Genomic DNA, 25698 nt, shown 5'->3' with positions numbered 1-25698 from the left:
GAAAAAGCCAATATTACGAGTAAAAGAAAAGGTACATGATCATATCATTTACTCATGCATGGCCTATTAATAAGAACTACTTTCTCACTTATACTGTTGGCTTCTTCTTTTGATGTGTAATGCAAATACTTTCCCACTCTATTTCATCATATTTACTATATTTGACTTTTTACACAATATAATGCGTTATTTTAGTCATTTAGACATTTACATATTGCAATAAATATAAATAATAATCATAAAAAGTTAATATTATAAAAATATGCAATTAGACAATTCAAATTAATAAAATCTCATTTGACTATATTTTCTCTTATATATTCGCCGCAATATATAAAATAAGCTTGAATAATAAATACTAAATAATGTCAATAACAATAATGTAGCGAATATTTTTGAATTATAGAAATATATATACTCGTTTATTTCACTGATTATGCAATTCCAAGAGAGACTTTTTACGATAAAATATTGCAATCAGAAATTGCATGGCCGACCTTGTGCTTGCTTTTTGTGGAGCAAAGTTATCATTATTTTTGCATTATAGGCAGACAATTTAACTGTATGAAAATAACAATTTATAATAAGGTTGAGTCATTTCGATGTTGATTAATTGGTTCATAATCATGACTGATTTTTAAAATAATACTAGTATAAAAACTTGTATAATGTACGAATTTATGAGTATGAAATATATATGAAAATATAACTTCAAAGACTAATGTAAGTATATTCTATCGTGATTAAATTTATCGAATATATGACTTTTTAAAGCAAAAATTAAATTTCTTTTTAAATATTTATTGAATATATTATTTTTTATTCAATTAAATATATCAAATTTTAAGTTATATAAAATTGCTATAATGAATTATACTCCATACTATATCTAATTTAGCTCTAATTTTGAATATAATTAAATTCTTAATTAGATAAATATTATCATGTAATCAATTATCATTCACTAAAATAATTACATTTATCATGCTTTCTTAGAGGATAACACTTAGAATTTTTCAATATTTTTATAGTGATGTATAATTTGGAAGTTGGGTCATTCAATGTTCATTATTATTCTTAATTACTTAAGCCAACATGTAAGAAGATCCTGAATTCCTTAAGCTAGTGAGTTTCTCTTGTTCTACTTTTCTTCTTAAATTCATGTTTATCTGCTAATTTAAGAGTCCTCAAGTTTAAATGATAGCTTGATCATAAAAAAATAAACTAGATTTTCCTAGAGTATATAATATATCTTGAGTCTTTAATTGCTAGCTTAAGTTTTTGGTTGAGCTGGTTCCTTGACATGATATTAATAGCCAACGTGGCAAGAGGTCAGGGATTCGAATATCAGTCACCCCTCATTTAAAGTGAAATATTTAGTGCTATCATGGGGCCTCAAATATCAGTTTAAGCTAATTTTAATTGAGTTGGTTCCTTGATATTGTATCAGAAGCCAACATAACGAGAGGTCACGGGTTTAAATCTCAACCACACCTCGTGTGAATTGGGCTATGCACATCCACACTTTCATTCTAACATATCTTAGGACCTCAACCATCAACTTAAACTTTTGGTTTAGTTGGTTCCTAAACCGACGTGACAAAAGGTCACGAGTTCGAATCTCAACCACCTCTCATTTAAAGTAGAATATTCAGCGCCAAGTGGCCCAGGTATAAGGAACGCTTGTGCTGCATCCACACTTTCAGCCCAACGGGCTTTTGTGTGAGGGGGTGTGTTAAAGTATACAATATATCTTAAGCCTTCAACTATTAGTTTAAACTTTTGGTTGAAATGATTTTTTGACTATTTCTTTAGGGAAAATTGTCAAAAAATACCTAATAAATTTTTTTCCTAAAAAGTACCTAATAAAAAAAAATTTGCTAAAAAATACCTAATAAAATTTTTTCTTTTTCACAGAGTACAAAGTAACGTTTTCCTTTAATTGACCGTCAAATATAACGTTTGATTGGTCAAAATCAAAAACTCTTTTTCCTCATCTTCAATTTTTTTCCAATTTAATTTCGATTTTGAGTAAAAAGTAGAGGTTGAAGTTAGTGAGGAAATTGATTGGAAAAGAAATTGAAGATGAGGAAGGAGAATTTTTTATTTTGACCAGTCAACCATTATATTTGACGGTCAACTGAAGAAAAACGTTAATTGGTACTCTTTGCAAAAGAAAAGAATTTGTTAGGTATTTTTTGACAAAACTGTTTTTATTAGGTACTTTTAAAAAAAATTTATTAGATATTTTCCGACACTTTTTCCAATTTTTTATGTCAATTGTATAGATTTTATTTGACCTTAAATTTTTTTGAGGGAAAAGGTTATATTGTTGGGGAAGATCCAAATAATTGCCACGCAAAGCTAATGTCTAATCTATTACGTTAAATATATCGGCGATTGTAGATTCTATTAAATCACTACTTTATGTATCACCAAAATTAGTTTCAACGTTAATTACTTAGATTAGTATGGTGTGGTGTTACTTACAATCATCACATTTGGTTGAAGTATCTTATGTTGTAGCACCTACATAGGCAATTATTTTGTTAATTAGTACCCCTATAGGGGCATTTAGAAGTGTATATATACATACACTTAAATAGAAGAATATTAATTTATTTACAAGTTACTAATTATATTCTTAACAAATATAGTTTTGTATAGTATACATTTAATTTGTTGATAATTTCAGTATTTAATTATTTATATCACTAATAATTTTTAAATAAAATTATAAAAGTATATATTAAGGAAATGTGATACTTTTAAGAGAGATTGTCTTTTAGTAACACGACTTAAAATAAGCATTTAAAAGAAGAGTTGAGGCACATATTATTAATGTAATACTCCTTTCGTTCATTAATGAGAAGTTCTAACAAGGAATATTCATGAAAATTAAGAAAAATAAAATTTTTTAAATAGTGGTTATATTATTTTATTAAATGATAAATCATTAAAATAGTAAAAGAAAGTTAGTGGAAAAAATATAGAGTCAACAACAATAAAAAAATGTTATTATAAAATTAGTGAAAACGGGTGGTGTCCATAATGAATAAAAAAAATACTTCTTCTGGTTTTTAATAGTTGTTACAATTCCTGTGGTAACCACTGTTCATTAGCTGATCTTATTTGGCATACATTTCTCCATGTATAATGTAAAACATAATCAAGCGGGATCTTGTTTGATTCATCTTAATGCATATTTTCATAATATTAACTTTTAAGAATTTTTTGTCATATGAAATTAAAGATATTAAAGATTAAAAGTGTGCATTGAAAAGCGTGGAAAACAGAAGTGTAGCAACTATTAAAAACCAGAAAGAGTACTAAAATGAAGTTAGTAGAAAATATGTGAATAGCATAAGCATTATTAAAATATTAAAATAAGAATAAATAAGTTTATTTATGTCTATAATTTGTAATATAAATTAAATAGAAAATTTCTTATAAAAATAACAAATAAAAGACTCAAATAAAAATTAAAAACCTCTTAAAAGAAAGAAAGGGAACATTGTTTAACTCATAGTATATAACTCGTTTGACCATGAATCAAATGAGAAGGGGTAGTATTCAAAAGAAGAGTGGAGTATTCTTTTACTAAATGTCTAATCAAGAAGAAAATGAATGAATAAAGGTTTACACCATGAAATGGTCAGAAATTACATTGATGAGAAAAAAAGGCTTTGGTGGCCGAATGAAATGACTATTCGACATGAAACAATGAATAGCGTTGCGGTTACACTGCTTTTTTGGATTCAACCTTTTTCTGCAAAATTTATCATTAATGATAAAATTGATATCCAATACTGTGTTCTACAATGTACTAGTCCCCATATTTACTGTTATGGTACCATCATTTTTTATTTGTATTTTAGGTTTATTTAATGGGACGTTTGGCAAATAGTTTATTAAGTAATTTTAGCTTATTTTAATACATATATAAGGTTAGATGGTTAAACCATCTAATGCTATTATTTGGTAAATTAGCTGGTTAAAAGAACTTATTATTATGAATAAGCTGCTTTTGAACAAGCTGCTTATAGCCGTGGATTCAAATCAGCTGATCAAACAAGTCAATAAAATCAACTGGTCAAATTAGCCAATGTAATCAGCTATCAGTTGTTTGCCAAACACCCCCTATAAGCTAAAATACAAGTAGAATTTTATTTGATTCGTGATGATGTAAATTTCAATGGCATAAATATTTTATAATTTTTAAATAAATATGATTTGAGATTATTACGTTTGAATATGTGTATTGATAATGGATTAAAGAATGAAATTAAGTGTGTGGCTCCAGATGTTCTATTAATAATCTCCATACATAGTATTGTTCGAAAACAAATAATGAACGACTGTGAATATTTTGGTAATGATACTAGATGATTTTTTTATGGTAGATGAATATTTGGACTTCATAGGTTAAGTGCAACATACTAATATATGTTTTAAGACTAGCTAGACCTTGAACTTTGATTCCACGATTATTGGATTGGGATTAATCTTAGTGATCAAGGCAACTTGTACGTGCTACAGTTGTGGAAAAATCTTTGGCGCAAAGGGAGGACCATGGGAACCACGTACAGTTAGCAAACGCTTGGACTAGGCTGCTCGAACAAGTGATGTATGTGCTCGAATGAGTAGTAGGTCTTGCAGTTCTTTCTCGTGTTATGTTGTATTGTTGTCCTAGTACTCATCAACCCTAACTTTGCCAATTTATATGTTAGTGTTCACTTTGTTGTTTTGTGAGCCGAGTTGGGCCTTCAGCCCCCATATACTAAAATGTATAATTCTTTACTTTCATATACTTGGTCTCTTACACACTCCAATGTTGCATTGATGTAATTATTTTCGATTTGTATTGAGCTTTCAAACTTTTCTTTTCTCTAAACACATAATAAAATACACTAGCTTAAAATAGTAAATGTAATCCAAAATTTAGTGAACCATCTTAAATCTTTGTGTTATTATTTACATTATTTCATGCTTGAAATCATCTTATTGCTTGCATATTAGTCAAGTTCGTTGGTGCACCATTAAGCCATGATTACAACCTTTCTTCAGCACCTTTGGGCTACCACTTCTACATTGTTAGGCTTTATTAACAAATCACTTGGATAGACAACTTATTTTACCAAAATGAATAAAATAACAAAAAAAGTGAGGTATTTGGCAATTAATTATTAGTTGTTGGTTGATGGGTTTTTTAATTGACTTGTTTGACTAGGTGGAAATATTGACCGTTTTTGTTGGCTTTTAAGCTAATTGAAAAAATCAATTGTTTATAAAGATGTAAATTAGGTATTGGTTGTGAGTTGTTTACTAAAGAAAAAGTGGCCGGATTAATAAACCAAAATCCAACCAAAAAAATTAACTGAAGTAGCTTTTTATTTTGGCCCTAAAGCCAGCTTTTCAGGTGGCTTCAAAGCCATTTACAAAATACTTTTTTTTTAGCTATTTAACTAACCACAAAAGCCAAAAACCAAAAAAAAAAAAAAATAAGTAATAAAAGATTTACCAAATACCCCACAAAAAAATAGTATATAAAATAAAATAAAATAAAAAAGCACTCTAAATTAATGAGAGGAATAGTAAGGAAAAGTAGATACACTGAATACACAAATTTCCATTGCTTTAATATTTGTCGAAATGTAGCTAGGTCCTAACCGCTACAGCTTTCTAAAACTAAACTACTAGTGACAGAACTGGTAGTCAAATAGGAACATAACCCAAGGATCTTCAAAAGATATTGGGGGGTCCTTATTTTCTAGGGTATGCTCTGTCCTTTATGTTCTCCTCCCCCTCTACTTGTTTAGCCTCCACTGATTTTGTCCATCTTTAACAATAACCAATCTTTTTTTCTAAAATTTCTGAATATTATTTAAAGAATTACACCCATTTGGGAAGCAACAAGAATTAGGAATTTCTACAATTTGAGCTGACATAAAGCCCCTTTAAATTCTCATTTTTGAATTTATTGTATTATTCTGCCACTTATTGCTCTGAAAAAATAAACATAATATAATATAAGAAAAATATGATCAGTGTAAAGTTAGAAAAAATATTCATCTAATGAAGTAATGCATTTTTCTATACTTAATTGTTTTTATAGGATGACTAACTTAATATAAAATCAACAAAAATAGAAAAAATGAACATTGATAATTTAACGATTTACCCATTTACTATGAATAATCCACCTTTGAACTATTTTTTAATAACCCAACCTTTCCTCTTGGTTGTCAACATGCTAATAGGGTATTCTAATAGCTAAACAAAGGCAAATGTAAAATTATTTAAAATAAAAGGTTATACTAATAGCAAATTAAGGGTAAAAGTTGAATTATTAGAAAATAATGTAAAAGTGGGATCATTCATAGCAGATGGATAAAAGATTGGATTATTAATATCAATTTTTCCTTAAAAAAAATATTAGATTGAGTAAAAATAGATCATATTGGGCGACTTATATATATATATATATATATATATATATATATATATATATATATATATATATATATATATATTAAGTACTATATGTTTTATTGTGTTTAAAAGTCTGGTTATGGCCATTCATGTCTCCTAGACATGGCATTTTGGCACAAGTTGTAGATATTGTTTGACAACATATTTGACATATAATTTGGTTATAATGTTTCCAAATTTATTTTCAACCTGATCTGTTTTAATATGACAAATGAATGAATCAAATCAAAGGCTTTTAATATTTTTTTTGGTGGGGGAATGTGGAAGAGTAAGCTTGGGCCATAACATGGTAAGTGGTATGATTCCTTAACACAAAGGAACAAGTCCAAACATATATGGTAGACATGCACCTACCAACTCGTTACGAGCGCTCGTAAATGTAGTCTACACTAAAATTATATGCATCAATCTTAAGCTGTTAATGAGCTACCGGAGAGGAAGAAGAGGAACAGTTTAGGTTAGTGGAGTTGAAAAATAAAGAATATGGGTTATCAGAGAGGAGATTGATCAAACGTTACCATTATTTTAAAGCTCGTTTAATAAGGATGTGTATAGCTTAACTTAATAGTATGTTAAACTCAACCTTTTCAATTTATTTAACAAAAAATCTCATTTAAGACCCATGTTTAGACAATTTTAAATTGGACAGAATAGTCTAATTAATTAAATTAATTAAAACATCTACTTTCTCATCTCTTTGAATTCAGATTCTATGTATGAATCTGTCTTACAATAAGACAGTCTCATACTAGATTTTTTCTTTATGTAATTATAAAATTTATTTATCACTTTTGTCATCTTATAATTTTTTTTATAATTTAGCAATAATGGGAATAATAGAGTATATGTTAATATTAATGATTTGTAAGATATAAAATTAGAAACTTACAATTTTTGTAGAATGATGATATTCTAATGAAGAGAATACAAGTTGGATCCAAATTGATTAATAATGTTTTGTCGTTGTTGTTCATTTAATCCCCAATATAAGCTTCCAGCATCCTGAAAAAGACATGTTCATCAATTAATTAAAACACTTCCAAAATAATTTTGGCCTCCTACCTAATGTATCTTAGACATGGTGGTCCATTTTAAACATAACTTTGGTCTACTACCCAACTGTCCCAAGTGCCCAATATGTTGCATATTTAGATCATACATACTTCTAAATTAATTTCCATTTTCTATAGTAGTATTATTTTAGTATTTTTTCATTCTGAACTCGTATTATTATAATTTTAAAATAGTAGTTTTGAATTCTAATAACAAATTTAGTGTAAATTTTCATAAAAAATTTTTGAAAATGGACAAATATGTTAAATTCAAAAAATTATTCTTAAAATAAAATTGACATACGTATCAAAAAATTAGCTAAAATACAATGCATTTGTAAATAATTCCCCATCCACACCTGTAAAGGAAGCAAACATGGTTTCTGCTCTTGTTGATCAAATACACCTAAGTTAGGTGAGCTATCAACAATAGAACCAGGGAAGGTGGAAGTTGTGGCCGAGCTCGCGGTGGAGCAACTCATTGAAGTTGTATTCGCAAAACTTTGAGGCGGATCAATGCTAGATCCGCCATTGTTTGGTTGCGTTAAGGCAATTGGTAACGCCATCACATTATTTATGACCTACAATTTCATGTACACATTTTTATTCATGAGTCTATTATTTTAATAAAATATATATCAAAGAACAAACTCAAGTTAAGTTGATAGTTGAGGGCTCAAGATATGTTATATACTCTAATATGCCTTCTTATACTAGAGTTCTTTGGGCTAGAAGTGTGGATGCAACACAATCATACATGACGCTAAATATTCCACTTTAAATGAGGGATAGTTAGGATTTAAATCCGGGACCTCTTGTCATGCTGGCTCTGTTACTATGTCAAACAACCAATTCAACTAAAAACTTAAGCTAATAGTTAAGACCCAAAATATGTTATATACTCTACCAAAATACGATTAAGACGGGAAGTATACCTGAGGAGTTCCAAAGAGCATAGGATCATGATCCATTAGTCCAAAATTATAGATCATGGGGTCCAGAGAAGCAAGTTTCATTGACAAAAACTGAAGAAAGACGTGAAAATGGTAACAAATTTAGTGGTGCATTTTCCAATGAAATACAAAGTACAAATATGCAGATTTATATTGCACCTAAAAAGATACTTCTACTACTACTAATATTATATGACTTTTTGCAGAAATGATTAGGTAGCCTAAAAGTAGCATGCTTTTCTAATAGAAGTATTATTAAGTAGAATTAACAAATTAAAACTTGCATTTTCTAGATTTCTTACCCAAATTAGTAAACAATTTGAAAGTTCATCTCAATATACTTCAGTTTGGATATGTGAAAATGACCTTTGAAATGAATGTTTCCAAGAGATTATATTATCTTCTGCAGTTTGTCGCTTTTGCTTTGTTATGGTTTTTTTATAGAAACGTTCTAATCACTTTCTTCCATTCTCATTGACAAATTTTGACGCTCTTTTAATATTATTTATACAATTTAAATAGTCTTATTATTTCTTAATTTTTATGCAATATACAACTGTGTCAAACTTTTAGGGATGAAAGGACTAGTATTTTAGTATTGGCACAAAGATTGTGTTTCAAAGAGCATTCACCCTGATTATCTCATTAATTTTTATCTCATTTACTAATAAAATATGCTCTTTTCTGACTCTTAAAAATATCTATTTTATACTTGTAACAATTCTTCTAGAACAAAAAGAGTATTAAAATTTTCCAACATGAAAATAACTAATTGTAATAATTAAAAACATTAAAAATATAATTTTAATACCTCAACTTGATTTTGTAAGGATTGGACATAATTGATAATTTCATCCAACATGAGGGCCTTGCCAGTGACCTATATTGAAACCAAGACATATGAACATGTTATAATAGAACAACCTACACTCTAGTATGATCCTAATTTAATTCAAAAAAAAAAAAAAAAAAAAGAGTATTGCATTAACATTAAAAAAATCTTAGTTAAGCCCACCTTGTCACAACCAGGAACAATAGCTTGTAACATCTTCATCCTTTCACTAATTTTCTCTCTTCTTACCTATCAATCATTAAATAATATTAATTAACACTTCATTTAAGTTTCCAAATTAGTCATTATATTACAATACATTACATCATATTATCCCAATGTTGGGACCAATATAGGGATGTCCCGATCTTTCTGAGGCACAGGGGCCCTTAAAAACTTAAGATGAAATGAATAATATAATATTCCTTTTTATTTTCACTGTTGATATTTGAACTACTTTATCTAAAAGGCACTAACACGAATCACTTATAAAAAATTTAAATCATATCCAAATTTGATTCAAGTATATATCATACTTTTATATAAAACTATTTTGTGAATCCTAAAAAATTTAAAGCCCTAGACTGTAAACTATTTTAACTTTATTAATCAACGACTATGCCTGATATTATTAAGTGAATTTAGGGTTCATTTACCGCAACATTTTCTTTGTTAGTTGATAACTTCATTATTAGTCATTAGCTAATTATTACATTATTATTTACTAATTATATACCCTTTCAGCAAGGCTGTGACTATCTGTTGCTTGACCTCTCCGTGCTCTAACATGAATGTAACCCTTTGGAGGTTCTTCTTTAGGAGTTGTTATCTTCTCATTTTCATCATCTTTTGTTACGATTTTGTCCTTCTTTTGTTTCTTGTTCTTCACTTGTTTGATCTCCTGCAAGGATAGTATAAGATACATTAAAGTCGTAATTACGAGACCCTAAAACACGTTATACTTTATCATTCATATTCTATCAATTTCAATAATTTGACTGTCCCACCAACAAATATTATAAATTAAATATAAAAAAGAATCAATTTATCTTATATAAAACTAACTCACCGTGAGATGGACTATAAAAATCACTTATAAGTGATTGACTATAAAAAAATATTATTTTTCTTTAAAATTACGAGTGACCCCTTTTTGATTATTTCAAAACAATAAATATATGTTGAGTCAGCCGAATAAAAATAATTTCATCATTAGAACGTCTTGTTAGAATTTGGAATAGTGAAATAACTCACCCCCTAAATTTATTTTTTTTGGTATTTTTTTTGTAAAATAGAAAATATAGAGCTAGAATTTGATAGAAAACCTTAGAATTAGCAGAAGTAGAAGAAGACCCTTTTCTAGTTTTCCTCTTTTTATCAACATGAGAACATGTTTGAGTCAATTGTTCAGAGCTATCAGCTTTATCCGCCATTGATAAGCTTTCATTCCTCTGTTTATCTTCCATGGAAGAACGTTCGTTAAAACTTAATTGCTCAAGACAGCTACTTGCATCAACAGAAGAACCCTCTTGATTATGAATTATCGAAGGGTGTTGGGAATTCTGTGATGAAGAGTAAAAGTGATTTAAGTTAGGAATAAAGTCATCAAAAGCTCCAGGCGTTTTAATGGCGGACACATTAGGCAAGAAAACAGAGTCAACAAGAAAAGCAGGGTATTGCTGAAAAGCTGCCATGAAAGAAGAAATAGAGATTATTAAGAGAAGAAATGATAACAGAGATTGAATTCTTTGAGACAATTATAGCACAGGATTTGAATTGGATTCTCTGAAAACAGAGAAGAGAAATAAAGAGAGTATTCAGGAAAAAGCGAGTTTTTTTTTTTAAGTCTGAGGCTATGAGTAAAGGAAAGTAAGGGTAAAGCTTTGGTATATATAAAAGTCTTGGAGAGAGATAAATAACAACTCATTTGTCCAGTATATAGTTTGAAATAGAGAGAAAATTGACCTTGTTTATTAAAAAAATGGTAAATAATGATAATAAATAAAGAGATAGAATAAATGGTGTTGATGAAATTTAAAAAAAAGTTAAAAAGTATAACTTAAATTAAAATGAAGTGGTGGGCGCAAATTAATTAGGACGGATCAAAATGACAAATGCTACAAATTCAATGGGACAGAGAGAGTATAGATTATAGATAATGGCTTTCTCATTATTACATAACCCGTTACTCAATGAATTTTCCAATGTTATAAAAATTAAGAAAAATAAAATTTTTTAGATGATGGATATAATTATTTTATTTAATAAATTTGATAGAAGAAAAGTGGGAATTATAAATATTTAAAAAATATTTAAATAAAGTTAATTAAAAAAATGGGGTATACAACTAATTAAAAATGTTTTTATAAACTTGATGAGAAATATGTAGAGACCATAAGAAATATAAAAATCTTTAATGAAAAATACGTGAGGACCATAATTCCATAAGCATTATTGAAATATTAAATGAGAATGAACAAAGTTATTTATATATAATGTGGAGACCATAATAATTATTAAAATTTTAGAATAAGAATGAACAAAGTTATTTTGTCCAAATCTTTTGCAAAAATTATTGTGAGAGACGGTATATCCGATAGACGCATTAGATATATAGGCTAAATAGCCCAATTAATACAAATTTAAGAGAAAAATAAGAATGTGAGCTTTTTATTTTGAAGTCGTCTCTTTGAGAGACGTTTCTCTCACAAAATAGATGAACTTTTTGATATAAATAGAAAGATTGTTTATGGAAACAGTAAATAAAACACCTAAAAATAACAAATATAAACTTCTTAAGGAACAGAGAGAATATATATTTTTTTTATTATAGGCAGGTTGACAAAATAGGAGAATTATATGAAATTCAATCTCAAAACCTATTGCGGCAAAAATAACTACATATAATAGTTTTTTCATTGTCATTGTCATTGTCATTGTCATTGATTAGTGGTGTTCATTCCGTTATGAACGATTTCGAGTCAGGTGTTTTATGTTAATTTAAAATTGAGTCTTACGTTTATATTGATTTATATAAAATTGTAAATTTATTTTTTAATTAGGTCAACTCAAATTTAATTATAAAATAAAATAAATATTAAATCGTCAAATGTATTTTAAATAACTCTATTATTAATTGTTTTATTGCTTGGCTAAAAAAATACTCCCACTCCTAACTACATAAAAGTTTCTGTATACTCTTATTTTGACTGGTCGTTCCAATACTTGTGCTATTCCCTTCCTGCCAAAACTTTTTGCTATACTATAATTATAATGAGCAACTTCTAAAGAAGAAAAAGAGATTCTATTATAAAATAGTGTGACAAATATATGTATGTAATAAAAAGATAAATATATATATATTGATGAGATTTAAATTAAAAAAGTAGGTCATGATAAATAAAAAAATATAGCAAAAATCGGTAGGCAGACAAAGTGTGAAACACTCCTTTGATATTGCAACAACTCACAATTCTTAAAAGAATATGATTTATGAGGGTATATCGAACGAATATGATTAAAAGTACGTGAAAATGACAGAAAATATGTGAATAAAACTAAAGAAAGTTGTGAAAATATAATTCAACGTAAAATTATTGCAAAGTAAAATAGATAGGTCAAAATATTAATAATAGAAAAATCATAAATACCTGATAAAAATGCCACAATTAAAGAAAGTGATATTATATAACATATATTGGGGCTTCAATCATGAGCTAAGCTTTTGGTTTAGTTTACAACACTTTCATCTTGATTAATGTCCTTGTTACTTTTTAAATATTCATATTCATATTCATGTTTTCTCTAATAATTTTATAATTTCATCCACATAATTTTACCGTTATCATCACTTTCTTAATATTTTGTTAATAATTATGAAAAAGTACATTATAGCCTACTCATAGGCAAATAGGAGCAAGTAAATTAGATTTGAGTCAATATTTTCTTGATTTATCTTAACAAAGGAGTTATTTTAAGTATGTTCAACATGTTCGATTGTATAGGATTACAAAAATTTGAGGAGCTTTCGAATATATATGAACCAAGTAACTCACATAACCACAAATTAAGGGTGGAATAAAATTTGACAAATTCATTGAATGCCCTGTGTAATTTTAAAAAATTATGATATTTCTTTAACAACTCTGTATCTCAAACACTTAAACTATACAATATAATTAATATTAAGGCCATAACTTTATTGGGCTCTGTGCGGTCGAACATATAAAACATATTTATAACTTTCCATTTCGTTATTTTTTCAACCTCCTCATTTGTCAAATTTTAGAAAAAGTTGAGCGAAAAAATAAAAAAAATTAAGCAAATAAGCGAAATTCTAAACTTTTCCCAAAAGTAAGCGTCCGAACCCCAAAGCTGTGCTTTGGAGCTGTTCGCAGTTACTAACTGCGAACAACTATAAAAGACAAAATAGCTGTTCGCAGTTAGTAACTGCGAACAGTTCAAAAAACACAAAATAGCTGTTCGCAGTTAGACTGCGAACAGCAAAAAGACAAAATAGCTGTTCGCAGTTACTAACTGCGAACAGAAAAAAAAAAAAAAAAAAAAAAAAAAAAAAAAATTTCTGTTCGCAGTTAGTAACTGCGAACAGCTATTTTGTCTTTTTTGACCCGTTCGCAATTACTAACTGCGAACAGCTCCAAAGCACAGCTTTGGGGTTCGGACGCTTACTTTTGGGAAAAGTTTAGAATTTCGCTTATTTGCTTAATTTTTTTTATTTTTTCGCTCAAATTTTTCTAAAATTCTCATTTGTCATTCTATTGCACAGCCATAAGAACTCCGCAAAGAGGTACCTAGAGTAGAGGGGCAGGACCTATCACACAATGGAGATTGAGCCCAATGCCTATGAAACCGAACTGCATTCACAACAACGGTTCCTTTATTACAAGCACGCCACATAAAATGTTACTCCTTTGGAGCCCCTTTCAAGCTTTAGACACAACACCAAATAGTAAATATGATTACTGCACCTAGTTATTAATATGATCCAACAGTGAAAATATGATCGAACTAGCCAAAACACCCATCTTATATAGCCCATAATATGATCGAACAGTGAAAATAATTTTTAGGCTTATTCACATTAAAACTAAATTCTGGACTAGAAATACGTATATCATATAATTCACCGCACCAAGTTATCTATAAACTCTATTTTAGTATAACCCTTCTCCGCTCAACACAGTTCTAAGCTTTACTATAGCCAATTTTAGAGCAAAATAATATATTATTCAATCCATTAGTTGCACGTTTCATGACATGATATGGAAAGTTTTAAAGATTGTCATAATAGTAAGATTTTGATTAACAATGCACTTTGGTTAAAAGAGATATTCTACCCCAACATCAATTTCAATATATTCACCATCCACTTAAAATTGATCTTTATAAATTACAATACATCAAGCTTTTTAGGATAATTAATTAACTTTGGGGATTCAAGAAATAATAGTTTTGTTCACAACATTAAGATTAAAGAGCCCATCATTTAATAAGCCAACTAAAGATATAAATAAATAGAGAATAAAAATTATATACAATATTATATATTATATTATACCAGCTACCGTATAAACAAAATCCCAATTTCATACGTACACCAAATGAATGGAATTTGACTTGTAATTAATGTTCCACAGTATCATGACAAAGGAAAGATCACTTTATCATGATTTCAATGTGTGATTCACATGCATATAGAATTGTCAAAATTTCACCCAATTCCAAATTAATCCAAAATCCAATTGTAAATTAGTATTGGTCTACACTCCGCACTCTTTAAAGTTCAACTAGTAATCATTACCATTAAAATCGAGATCGTAAAATCATACAATTTTATGATTTAAATTGGATCCAAAGACTAGGAATATTAGTGGAATCGAAATCAAGTGGGATCGTTGGTGAAATCGTTAGAATTGATTAGGATCGTTGGTAGGATCGGCTAGGATTGTTAGGATCGTTCAAAACTACTAATTTAAATTTTTTTCGTAGTACCTTTCTTCTTTTTTTTACTATTAATTTTTTCTGTGTGTGTATCAGCTCTAAATATATTATGTGTAGTGTATATCTTACATATATTTTGTCATTTCATTAAAAATAGAGGAAAAAACGACATTAAAAAGTAAAATATGTATGTATTTTAAATTAAAACAAAATCTTAAGAAAATCTATGGGTTTTTGATGCTTTTTTATATTGAAAATGATCAAACAATAAACATAGACATAATACAACTTGTTAATTCTGTAAATTTGTAGGATCGTCCGATTTTACGATTCAATCCTACGATCTAATCCCATCGGCCAGTTGACTCGTTTTTTTAATTTTGTCAACTTATCAGTTTCACGTCATATTTTTTAGTCAAAAAGCACTATATTTCAGATTATTTCTATTCAATTTTTGTATTTTATATTTAATTTAAAAATAATCCGGCTTGAAATTGATTTGACAAGACCATTTTTATAGGCTTAGTTACATATCAGTTAGTGGTTAGGCTATCATGGATGAAGCACATAACATCTCAAAATTGTATGTAGTCGGCAATATGATATTTCATAATCATAATAACCAATCAATTGGACTGGAGAGAAAAACATATAACTTGTACTATTATGTATCACGTTTTGCACAAGCTGTATGTTATGAATGGTAGTATACTAATGTGATTATAAATGATAGTATACTAATGTGTGACTTGAGTGCACATTAAAGGGTTGAATTCATGTGTGTGACTCTTGAGTTATGGAATCCAAAAGGGTGTAATAAGGTGAAGAGTATTCATGGGAATTATTGGTGTTAATGAAGATTAAGGTGAAGAGTCTCATGTGTGTGACTCTTGAGATAATGCCTTTTCAAGTTCTTAGAGTTATTTCATAGTATTCATTACCCTAAATTAACTATGTATTTATGTGAGTCATTCATCTTCAAGTACCTAGCACTATAAATAGGGCTCTCATACCCACACTTCAAGTATGTAAAAACACATCAAACACAACCCTTAAGCCAAACACATAGCCTATTGTTGTTATCTCTATCTCAATTGTAATTCTTCATATTGAAGTGTTGTTTGTATTCATTTGATATAATATAAACATAACTACACACCACGGAGGACGTAGCCATCATTGGGTGAACCTCCTTAAATTTTTGTGTCCTTGTTTGTTACTTTGTCAAACTTATTTTTGCTCATTGTTGTTTGTTCTTAACATCGTAAGTATTTAGCGATCGTTTTCAATTGGTATCAGAGCCAAGGTTATTTTGCGGTGTTTTAAGAAATTATTACTTGAAAATCATGACTACAATGAAGCTCGATATTGAGAAGTTTGATAGGAATGTAAACTTTGGCTTATGGCAAGTCAAAATGAGAGCCATTTTGATTCAAAATGGTGTGCACAAGGCGATTTATGGTGTAGAGAAGATGCCGGAAGGAATGTCCGCATCGAGACGGGAAGAGATAGACACAAAGGCGTTATCGGCAATCCAATTATGCTTATCCAATGAAGTTCTAAGAGAGGTTGTTAAAGAAACAACAACCAAGAGTATATGGGAGAAATTGGAATCACTCTACATGGCCAAGAGTGTTACCAATAGGCTACTTTTGAAGAGTAGACTCTACGACTTACGCTTGGAGGAAGGTAAACCTTTAAAACCTCACTTGGATGAGTTTTGTTCCATTGTTATGGATTTACAAAACATTGATGTTAAGCTTGATGATGAAGACTTGGCAATTTATCTTTTATGTTCTTTACCCCCTTCTTATAAAAATTTTAGAGAAACTCTACTTTATGGTAGAGATAATTTGAGTAGTGATGATGTGAAGAATGCCTTGACTCAAAGGGATCTCATTGATACACAATTGTCACAAAAGTCACCAAGCAATGCTAGTGACGGTTTGTTTGTAAGAGGGAGGTCACAAGAGAAAGGTTCCACTAGTGGGAGTGGAAACAAGGGTAAAGGAAGGTCCAAGTCCGTGAGGCCAAACAAAAATAAGTCTTGTAACTATTGCAAGCTTAAGGGCCACATCAAGAAGGATTGTTGGAAGCTTAAGAGAAAGCTAGAAGAAGAGGCAAGGGAAGGAACTAGCAATGCCAATGCTAGTTACGTGAATGATAGTGATGATGGCGATGTTCTTGTTGCCACTCATGAGTACAAAGGTAATAATGAATGGATTCTTGATTCGGGGTGCACATTCCACATGACTCCCAACAAAACTTTCTTCCATACATTTGAAAGTGTTGATGGGGGAAATGTTACCATGGGAAACAACACCACATGTAAGGTTGTTGGGATTGGGAGCATTAAAATTAAAATGTTTGATGGGATTGTGAGGACCTTAACCGATGTAAGGTATGTCCCGGGCTTGAAAAAGAATCTTTTATCTTTGGGTACTCTTGATAAGATCGGGTGTAGAATCACTTGTGAAGGTGGAGTTATGAAGGTAGCCAAGGGTTCACTAGTGGTGATGAAGGGGAGGTTGAATGGGAGTTTGTATGCTCTTCAAGGTTCAACCATTCTTGGCTCGGCGAATGTATCCACAAGCACAATGTCCGATCGTGACACCAAACTTTGGCACTTGAGGCTTGGTCACATGAGCGAAAGAGGTATGTTTGAACTCTCTAAACAAGGTTTATTTGATGGAAAAAATTTTGGGAACCTTGGTTTTTGTGAACATTGTGTTTATGGGAAACACAAGAGAATTAGTTTTAAACCCGCCATCCACAACACTAAGGGGATATTAGATTATGTCCATTCCGACTTGTGGGGGCCTTCACGAACGCCCTCCCTTAGTGGTTGTAGCTACATGTTGACCTTTATTGATGATTACTCTAGAAAAGTTTGGTGTTACTTTATAAAACATAAATATGAAGTTTTTGATGTCTTCTTGGAATGGAAGAAGATGATTGAAAAGAAAGCCGGTAGGAGCATCAAGACCTTGAGAACCGACAATGGTCTTGAATTTGTTGATAGCAAGTTTCTCAATTATTGTTCTAATGAAGGTATTGTTAGACATAGAACTTGTGCAGGTCGTCCTCAACAAAATGGTGTTGCGGAGAGGATGAATAAAACGTTATTGGAAAGGGCAAGATGCATGCTAAATCAAGCAAATTTGGGGAAACAATTTTGGGCCGAAGCGGTGGCTACGGCATGTTATTTGATCAACCGTTCACCTCATACCGCCTTGAAGTTCAAGTCGCCACAAGAGGTATGGTACAACACTCCGGTAAACTATTCTAGTCTTAGAATCTTTGGTTGTCCAGCTTATATTCATGTAAATGATGGTAAGTTAGAACCTAGGGCTAGAAAAGGTATCTTTGTGGGGTATGGAGTGGGTGTAAAGGGGTATAGGGTATGGTGTAATGAATCAAAGAAAATTATTGTTTCTAGAGATGTTGTTTTTGATGAAGATAGCATGCTTGTATCTAATGTTGAAAAACCTTTTAATAATGATGATAATGAAGCACAAGTGGAGGTTGAATCCTCCAATGTTGATAATGAGAAAAATGATGATGTTCAACAAAGGTCTCCTCCTTTGTCCACAACTAGGCAAAGAAGGAAGATCGTGGCTCCAAGGAGGTACATTGAAGAGTGTGATTATGTTGTTTATGCTCTCAACATTGCTAGCGAAGTCGAAGGGTTAAATGAACCAAGTACGTACAAGGAGGCTATGGCCTCAAATGACTCAAGCAAGTGGTTGATTGCTATGAAACAAGAGATGGAATCTCTTGCGAAGAATGGAACTTGGGATATCGTTGTTGCACCAAAGAAAAAGAAGATTGTGGGGTGCAAGTGGATATTCAAGAGGAAGGAGGGTCCTTCTAGTGATATTCCTCCCATCTACAAAGCAAGGGTTGTTGCAAAGGGATACTCTCAAATTGAGGGTATTGATTTTCACGAAGTTTTCTCTCCGGTCGTGAAACACTCTTCTATTAGGGCATTGCTTGCTTTGGTGGCGATGGAGGATTTGGAGTTACATCAATTGGATGTAAAGACGGCTTTTCTTCACGGTGAGCTTGAAGAAGAAATCTTTATGAAGCAACCGGAAGGTTTTGAGGTAGCCGGTAAGGAGAATCATGTGTGTAGATTGAAGAGGTCATTGTATGGGTTGAAGCAATCTCCAAGGCAATGGTACAAAAGGTTTGATTCCTTTATGATTTCACATGATTTTGTTAGAAGTTCTTATGATAGCTGTGTTTATCTTAAGAAATTTGAAGATGGTTCTTTACTATATTTGCTCTTATATGTTGATGATATGCTAGTAGCATGTAGCTCTTTGCTTAAGGTGGAGGACTTGAAAGAGTTGCTTTCAAGTGAATTTGATATGAAAGATCTTGGTGAAGCCAAGAAGATTCTTGGGATGGAGATTTTGAGAGATCGGGCTAAGGGTGTCTTATACCTTAGTCAAAGGAAGTACATTGAGAAAGTTGTTCAACGTTTCTCCATGGATGATGCTAAAGGTGTGTCTACTCCTCTTGCTTCTCATTTCAAATTGTCCAAGAATTTGTGTCCACAAACAAAAGAGGAAGAAGAGCAAATGGTAAGAATTCCATACACTAGTGCCGTTGGTAGCGTTATGTATGCTATGGTATGCTCTAGGCCCGACATTGCTCATGCGGTGAGTTTGGTGAGTAGATATATGTCTAATCCGGGTAAGGGACATTGGGAGGCACTAAAATGGCTATTGAGGTATTTGAAAGATACTTCAAATGTTTGTCTCATGTATGGGAAAAATTCAAGTGAGCTAACCGGGTTTTGTGACTCGGATTATGGTGGTGATCTAGATAATAGAAAGTCCACAAGTGGGTTCGTGTTTACTTTGGGTGGTTCGGCGATTAGTTGGCAATCATCTTTGCAAGATGTGGTTGCTCTTTCTACAACCGAAGCGGAGTACATAGCCGTGGCCGAGTCATTCAAGGAAGCAAAATGGCTTAAAGGTCTTGTTGGTGAAATGTGCAATAAGGTGTGTGAGGTAAGTGTGCATTGTGATAGTCAAAGTGCAATACATTTGGCTAGAAATCAAAATACATTTCATAGAAGGTCCAAGCACATTGACATTAAGTATAACTTTATCCGGGATGAAGTTGAGCACAAAAGGGTGTTATTGAAGAAAATTGACACTACGGAAAATCCGGCCGACATGATGACAAAGTCATTACCTACTACCAAGTTTGAGTTATGTGTTGACTTGGTAGGTTTAGCTCCTTGCTTGAGATAATGCCCTCTTGGGCATTTTGAGGTGTGTATGTTTTTTGAATATGAAGTGGATTGATGAATGTTGTGACTTGGGTGAACTCAAGTCAAGGTGGAGATTGTTATGAATGGTAGTATACTAATGTGATTATAAATGATAGTATACTAATGTGTGACTTGAGTGCACATTAAAGGGTTGAATTCATGTGTGTGACTCTTGAGTTGTGGAATCCAAAAGGGTGTAATAAGGTGAAGAGTATTCATGGGAATTATTGGTGTTAATGAAGATTAAGGTGAAGAGTCTCATGTGTGTGACTCTTGAGATAATGCCTTTTCAAGTTCTTAGAGTTATTTCATAGTATTCATTACCCTAAATTAACTATGTATTTATGTGAGCCATTCATCTTCAAGTACCTAGCACTATAAATAGGGCTCTCATACCCACACTTCAAGTATGTAAAAACACATCAAACACAACCCTTAAGCCAAACACATAGCCTATTGTTGTTATCTCTATCTCAATTGTAATTCTTCATATTGAAGTGTTGTTTGTATTCATTTGATATAATATAAACATAACTACACACCACGGAGGACGTAGCCATCATTGGGTGAACCTCCTTAAATTTTTGTGTCCTTGTTTGTTACTTTGTCAAACTTATTTTTGCTCATTGTTGTTTGTTCTTAACATCGTAAGTATTTGGCGATCGTTTTCACTGTAGATTGGCTCAGCAAAATACGTAATTATATATACAATTAGATCAGAAAACAAGAGTGACTAGCATAAATAAGCATTGATAGTACAGTGTTTTATACATGATTATATTGTTCACTTCCCTTTTTTTCTTAATGAGTATTTTTGATTTGCTAAAGTGCATAGATATACAATTGATCGGGACGAATTCTGGTAACTAGTATAAGGTGGTTCGTACACTTATCTTTGGTGAATTAGATAACTCGACTCTTATTCTTCTAGTGTTTTATATATATTGTTACTAGTGTATATAATATATTTTAGGGTTTCAATCAATTTTTAATTTGTTTCATTTCTCAATAGAGGATCAGAATTCAACATGACAAAAGAGTCGCGAGTTTGAATCTCATTCACCCCTTATTTTTAGTGAAACATTTAGCAACATGCATGTATAAGAATGATATGTGTTGCATTCACATTTCTATCCCTATGGGTTCTCGTGTGAGTGGCATGATTGAGTATACTCCATCCTATTCTAAACAAATGGAACATTTGATTAGGCACCAATTCTATGAAAAAGAGAAAAATCAATAATTTAATAACATTGTGTAAAAAGTTAAATCTCATCAGGGTATAAATAATTGGAAAAACATACTAAATAAGGAAATAAGACGCTAGTAGTGAGTGTGGTTACCACAAAAGAAGAAATGGAAAAATTTTCTAGATTAGAAGGGAGAATATTATATCTTGGAGTTTCAATTATCATTTTAACCTTTTAGTTGAGTTGATTATTTGACATATATGTTATAAAATTCAACATTAACAGGATTTTTTTAGTGTACAACATTATTAAGGCTTCAACTATCATTTAAAGCTTATCGTTGAGTTGACTCTTTAATATGGTATCAAAAGCATAGATTATGGGTTCAAAAATCTCATTCATCCCTCCTTTAAATTGGAATCATTAGTGCCAAGTAATAGGAAGACTTGTATTGTATCCACACTTTTAGCCCAAAGTACTCTTATGTGAGCTGGTGTGATAGAATACTTAATATATATGAGACCTTAATCATCAGGTTAAACTTTTAGTTGAATTGCAAATTTTGATAAAAAAACTTAAAGTATAACATAGCTAGACTCGAACCTAAATACCACTGTGCGACCAAACAAGCTAGATAGCTGCCACCTAAATGAAGATTTAGCGTTGATGGGAATGAGCAAATGTTTAGAATTAAATGTGTGTAGTCACAAGTTGATCGATTGATCACAGGACACCTACAATATTTGACTGAAAATTTTGGGCATTTTACATTGGATTTGATTGGGTGGCCAGGTGGGGTATCTTATATTAACTACGGACTTTGTGTCATTGACCCCCACCTCACTTCTATCTAATGATCTATATCACCATTGATGATTCAACCAATCAATTTATACATAAGCTTCCTTCATAATCCAACCAACAAATCGAATTTCTCGGCATATGTTACATGCTCTAATATTAAAGTTTTGATATAGAAGTATTATGTTATTTTATACGCCTTCTGTATATATGGTGTTAAATATTTTACTTGAAATAACGAGAAATGAATAAGGTTCCAATTCTTAATCATTTGTTTGATATCAAAACTTAAGTTGATGTTTGAGACTTCATGATATATTATATACTCTAATCTAAATATATATAATTAAATTGTAAAGTGTAAACTGTAATTTGCAAGCCATGCATTGTCTATTTTTTTTTCCATATTATGCATTTAAGACCTCCTCATAAGTTGATTCCACATTTACTTGTGTAGTCTAAAATGAAGAAATTTTTCTTAGATGGGTTGGAAATTTTAATTTATTGGACTCATTATGGGATCTCTACCTTCTCCGTCTCACCTTATAAAAAATGTAAATGTAACTCTTGAATATGATATTTTTATAAATTAGAATAAAAGATTTTGAAATTAATGAACACGTTGAAATTATTAAAAATCAACGAAATTTGTAAAAAACCATATTGTGACACAAATATATTATAATCACTTTTAGTAACAACATATAATCTCAAACTTTATATTCTCTTCATTCTTTTAACAGCTGCATAATTATAAAAAGAAGAGGAAGGAAATATTAAAGTATAACATTTACATTTAATTAAGAGAAAAATATATTATAGTTTTTACTTCCTTTGTTTCTTTTTAAATGTTCCATTTGCTTTAGGGATACTATTTATCAATTACTCTTAATTTTATTTATATTCTTAATCCATGCATTCAAACATAGTCGGATGAGTTTTTGTTTGATAAACATAAGGCTTATTAATATCTGATTTTTATAATTTTTAATTATATGCAATTATCGCTATTAAGTATCAAATTAGTGCATTGGCAGACGTGCAAAAAGCAAATAGAACTTTGAGATGAAATAGAGGAAATGTTAAATTTGAAAGTGAATCATCACCAAATATGAAAACTCATAATTTAAATCCATATATATATATATATATATATATATATATATATATTAAAAATTACCGTGAATAATACAATATTTTCCTAATTTTTCTACAATAATACCAGCTATTGATTAAACATGAATAATACTAACATAAAGGGGTATTTTCCTAGAAAAATACCAACGTTATTATATTAATTATGTTATGAATGGTGTGACTTCAGTGCACAATTGATGTGTGCATTCATATGTGTGAGTGATGGGACGGAATCCTATGGGATTGGAGTTAAGTTAGTAACTTAATGATTGTGGTATTTAAAGTGTGATTTAATGCTTGAAATAATCATGAGAATTAAGGGTCTTGATGATGTTTAATGAAGAAGTGCAAAAGATTTTTTTTGGAGATGCTTTACTATGTTTAGTCGAGCAAAAACTGACAGAAGGGATACTGAAGGTCGCTCGACCGAGCAAGCCCTTGAGTGGGTCAAGCGAACAAACAGAATACATCCAATAGCCTGTTGTAGCCTGCTCGACCAAGCGAGCCTCTGTTCTGGTCGAGCGGATCTTCTGACGATTCATAAGCTGCTGTCTTTCGTCCTTTTAACTTTTTGGAGTTGTTTTAAAGTAGTTAATACTCAGAATTAAGGTTGTATTCTCATTGAATATACTTAACACTATAAATAGAGAGCTCTCATGCTCCTCCAAGACACATAAAACACTTCAAACACAACCCCTAAGACAAACACATAGCCTTTTGTTTTGTCATTTACTCAACTGTAATACTTCATTTGTAAGAATATGTTTTACTCTATTGAAATAATATAAACAAGAAACTACAAACCACGGAGGACGTAGCCATCTTTGGGTGAACCTCCTTAAATCATTATGTCATTTTGCAATTTTACTTTTAACAAACGTTTGTTAGTTCATTGAAATTAATATCGTTCATCAAAGTTTTTACATTGTATCGATCTTAGCAAGTTATTTCAAATTAATGTACCAAATTTTTTTGTCTTATAATCACCTATAGTTTGATTTTTAACATGTTAGGGATTTTCTAGAAAAACACTCCTTTAAGTTGATATTATTCATGGTTAATCAATAGTTAGTATTATTGTAGAGAAATTAACAAAATGTTGTATTATTCACGGTAATTTTTTCATATATATATATATATATATATATATATATATATATATATATATATATATATATATATATATATATATATATATATATATATGATCAAATAAGAAGGATGAGAATAATTTTTGTCTGATTTTGTTTTGTTACTATATATTCAAAAAATGATATTATGTTATAAAGTAAGAATATTTTTAAAATTTATGTCATAGTTACTTTTTTGTGTAACATAATTAGTTTTACAATTATGTGTTTTTGGCTCAATCGTCACCATAGATTTTTTTATTTTAGTGAAATCAAGAGTGTAGAGTCTTTCTTACCCTTCTCATTTTCAATACCCTTCTCATTAGATCTCTCCCTTCTAGTATATTATCTACAACGAATATTTGTTAAAATTCATATAAATTATATATTAATTTTTAGTTATTAAATTAAATTTTATTTTTTTAAAAATCTTATCACCTCATTTGTACGGGTACTAATTTAGTATGATAATAAAACATGAGATTATTAAAAAAATATATGTAATATCGACACAAAATATGGTTAGAGATCAGAAAATCTACTTTAACAATTAGACATAAAGTCAAAAACATTATGAAAGCTAGAATTAATTAATTTGTCATTATCGCAAAAATATATTATGAACTGAACAACACGATATAGACACTCGAAAAGATAGACAAAACATGGCCCATATATTCACCCAAATTGCCAGCTTCCACTTCAGACACAGACACCCCTCAACATTCTATACGTATGTATGTGTATATATATTTTGTGATTGTTTTTGTGAGATCGTCTTTTAATAAGATAACTTTAAGATAAGAAGTCTATATATTAATAATTTTATTATTGAAATATTTAGCTCATATATAAGACACATT

General features: G+C 30.3%; 1 protein-coding gene across 1 annotated transcript; it reads right to left on the bottom strand.

Annotated features, from left to right (window-relative positions):
- Positions 1–5525: 5525 nt before the first annotated feature.
- On the bottom strand, positions 5526–11201 carry LOC130797853 (basic helix-loop-helix protein 80-like). The gene is made up of 8 exons (XM_057660639.1): positions 10655–11201; positions 10066–10230; positions 9513–9578; positions 9309–9377; positions 8480–8569; positions 7904–8125; positions 7382–7494; positions 5526–6005 (listed from the first exon to the last, which is right to left on the bottom strand). Exons 1-7 carry the CDS (start codon positions 11021–11023, stop codon positions 7405–7407), a joined length of 1071 nt encoding a protein of 356 aa, XP_057516622.1. The 5' UTR covers positions 11024–11201; the 3' UTR covers positions 5526–6005; positions 7382–7404.
- Positions 11202–25698: the final 14497 nt, after the last annotated feature.

This window comes from Amaranthus tricolor, chromosome 13 (genome assembly GCF_026212465.1).
Source record: "Amaranthus tricolor cultivar Red isolate AtriRed21 chromosome 13, ASM2621246v1, whole genome shotgun sequence".
Classification (NCBI taxonomy): domain Eukaryota; kingdom Viridiplantae; phylum Streptophyta; class Magnoliopsida; order Caryophyllales; family Amaranthaceae; genus Amaranthus; species Amaranthus tricolor.
Note: the sequence above shows the minus strand (reverse complement) of the source record. Positions and strands in the feature narration are given on the sequence as shown.